Here is a 3,074-nt window from a genome sequence, read left to right as displayed (position 1 = left end):
ATATAGCAGGACATCCTTCGCAAACATCTTGAAGGCAACGAAAGCGTGGTTTCTCGATCATCAAATAACGCGATTTCATCGACGTCGTTCCCTGGAACCCTAACCCAATTCTCTTTGGCCTGTCGTGTGCCACCAGAATATTAGCACGCTCCCTCTTTACTTCTGTCATCCTCGGGGTAACTCCAGTCTTCTTTGATTGTACGCAACTCCTTTGTTACTTAAATTGTTTGGGTTTTGAAGTTTTGATTTCAAATTTGTTTTTGTTTTTGTTTTTGTTTTTTTGTGATTTGGGCAGTGATCAGTCTAAGATATCCAGAGAGGGATGGCGGATCAGAAACTTACGCGCATCGCTATAGTGAGTTCCGATAAGTGCAAGCCGAAAAAATGTCGCCAGGAGTGCAAAAAAAGCTGCCCTGTTGTGAAAACCGGTAATTTTTTCGCCTTTTATGAGGTTGATTTTTGTGCATTGTTTATGTTGTGGTTATTGTGAAATTATGAATATTGATCGAAAGTGTATTTTCTGGGTTTTGTTCAGTTTTGTATTTGGATTGGAGGGTTTTATATATCCTGTGGTGACGATGGATATATATACGGAGGGTAATAATTCATGTAACTTTGTGATTTTTAACAGCATCATCATGATGCACTCTTTCTTGTGGATTAGCTCGATTTTAATAAGGTGAGTAGGTGAAGATGTGGATTGTGGAGCATTCTCTTGGGAAAGCATAGGTCTACTTTAAAGTTTGTGGACAATGTTTTTCATTTATTTTTGAATTTTCCTCCAAATCCATTACCATATCCAAAGCGATTTATATTTCCTTGTAATTGGGGATTGGACATAAAACCTTTACCGGCTCCGGCTCCGGCTCCCTTATTGAGTGTATCCCAATCATGCATCAGTAATTAGCTTTTAATAGGTTTCTCTAAACAACAATGAGGGGCATAATTATTGCCCAGAGTCAATTGTCACGCGATATACTTACCATTATTTAATGTATGCTGGCTGCATATGGCTCATAGAAATAATTGTTATCAACTATCAAGACCTTTCATATGTGGATTTATTAACCTCTCCATGTGTATTACTTCATCTATTTATACATTATTTATATATCTCAGCAAATACTGGTGTTTGCAATAAAAACTCGATTATTATGTCTTCATGACTGCATTTGTCTGCCTGCCCATCCTCCCTCGGCCCCCAAATTTTATTCTCTGGGTGAAATCTGTACACTTGAATGTGGACTATTTTCTCTCAATTATGAAAAACGGTTGCAATGTCTGGGATGCTTGTTCTGCACACAGAGCATCAAGATTAGGCTATATAGTTGTCAAAAGAGAGAAAAATATTTCAGAATTATACAATTTAACTCTGATTTCCAGCAATCCAGCTTTAGAGACATGTTAAACTACTATACCAAAAGCTACTCTAAATGAATTGATTTTTATTTTTGTTGCATGGATTTGTAGTTCCTTACCTGTATTCATGATATTCTGTATAATTGCAGGCAAACTTTGCATTGAGGTGACTCCTGCATCGAAGATCGCTTTCATCTCTGAGGAGTTGTGTATTGGGTGTGGTATATGTGTGAAGGTCTGTCCAATGAAAGGACCATTTCTTTGCCTTAGTGTTAAATTTACAAGCTCCCCAACTCATAAAATGTTTGACTTGCTATCTAGAAATGTCCATTCGAAGCCATCCAGATTATCAATCTGCCTAAAGACCTCGATAAGGATACCACACATCGTTATGGTCCCAACACCTTTAAATTGCATAGGTCTTACCTTGTTGCAGTTACCCTCAGTATATGGCTTTTGGCTATTACTTGCTAACCTTCTAATTTTTTTTACTCAGATTACCTGTTCCAAGACCTGGTCAAGTTCTTGGCTTGGTTGGAACTAATGGCATTGGAAAATCAACAGCTCTGAAAGTTTTGGCTGGCAAATTGAAGCCTAACTTGGGACGCTTTAATGTAAGCCTTTTGACTTTTTTTAATTTTTTCCATCGGAGGTTAATTTGTTTCTCAATGCTTCTCGTATAAAATTGTCTTGCAGAACCCTCCTGATTGGCAGGAAATTTTGACATACTTTCGAGGATCTGAGCTGCAAAACTATTTTACGCGTATCCTTGAAGATAATTTGAAGGTAACTTCAGATTAAAAAGAAATTGCTGTTGAGATAAGAGATGCCATGTTTAGTTGGAAATTCTGCAGAAATTGGCTGCTTCTCTTTTGAAGTTTGTTTACATGGTTAGTCGGAGTTTATTTTATTTCTCACGGAAAATAGTGACAAGTCCTGTTGTAGCGGAGCCTGTTTAAGTTCAGTTTTTATTATAATTGACTTGTCATGTTCTAGCCTTTTGACTGGTGAATTTAAATCTCATTTATTTCTTCCAAGTTGTGACACCTTTCTTACTATTGATGGTTGCTTTTATGCTTCTTTTCTAATTTTTTTTATTCATTTTTTGAGGCAATCATCAAGCCACAGTATGTGGACCACATACCGAAAGCTGTTCAAGGGAATGTTGGGCAAGTTCTTACTCAGAAAGACGAGAGAGATGTAAAAGAAGAACTTTGTGTTGATCTTGAGCTGACTCAGGTCATGGACCGCAATGTGGGAGATTTATCTGGTGGAGAGCTTCAGAGATTTGCTATAGCTGTTGTTGCTATACAGAATGCTGAGATTTATATGTTTGATGAGCCCTCGAGTTATCTTGATGTGAAGCAGAGGCTCAAAGCTGCTCAAGTTGTCAGATCTTTGCTCCGACCCAACAGGTTTCATGACATTTCTGTTTGTACTCTTGTTTAGTAATCAGAGTTCACCCTTCTCTGTTACGTCACCTTACATTAAAAATATTTTACTTCTCAGCTATGTCATTGTTGTGGAGCATGATCTTAGTGTACTTGATTATTTATCGGACTTCATCTGCTGCCTTTATGGGAGGCCTGGTGTATATGGGGTGGTAACACTCCCGTTCTCCGTCAGAGAGGGAATCAATATATTTCTGGCTGGATTTGTCCCAACAGAGAATCTAAGATTTCGGGATGAATCTCTTACTTTTAGGGTAACTTGTA

General features: G+C 37.9%; 1 protein-coding gene across 1 annotated transcript; it reads left to right on the top strand.

Annotated features, from left to right (window-relative positions):
* Window positions 1-34: 34 nt before the first annotated feature.
* On the top strand, window positions 35-3,064 carry LOC140966652 (ABC transporter E family member 2-like; the record flags this gene model as incomplete). The annotated part of the gene is made up of 8 exons (XM_073426906.1): window positions 35-198; window positions 296-428; window positions 1,509-1,594; window positions 1,681-1,778; window positions 1,856-1,973; window positions 2,056-2,145; window positions 2,470-2,774; window positions 2,869-3,064. Coding segments are annotated over exons 2-8 (999 nt in total), but the record flags the coding sequence as incomplete, so codon positions are not given.
* Between the last annotated feature and the right edge of the window lie 10 nt (window positions 3,065-3,074).

This window comes from Primulina huaijiensis, unplaced genomic scaffold, assembly GCF_012295235.1.
Source record: "Primulina huaijiensis isolate GDHJ02 unplaced genomic scaffold, ASM1229523v2 scaffold207552, whole genome shotgun sequence".
Taxonomy (NCBI): Eukaryota; Viridiplantae; Streptophyta; class Magnoliopsida; order Lamiales; family Gesneriaceae; genus Primulina; species Primulina huaijiensis.
The sequence above is the reverse complement of the archived record's forward strand: the minus strand, read 5'-3'. Positions and strand labels throughout refer to the sequence as shown.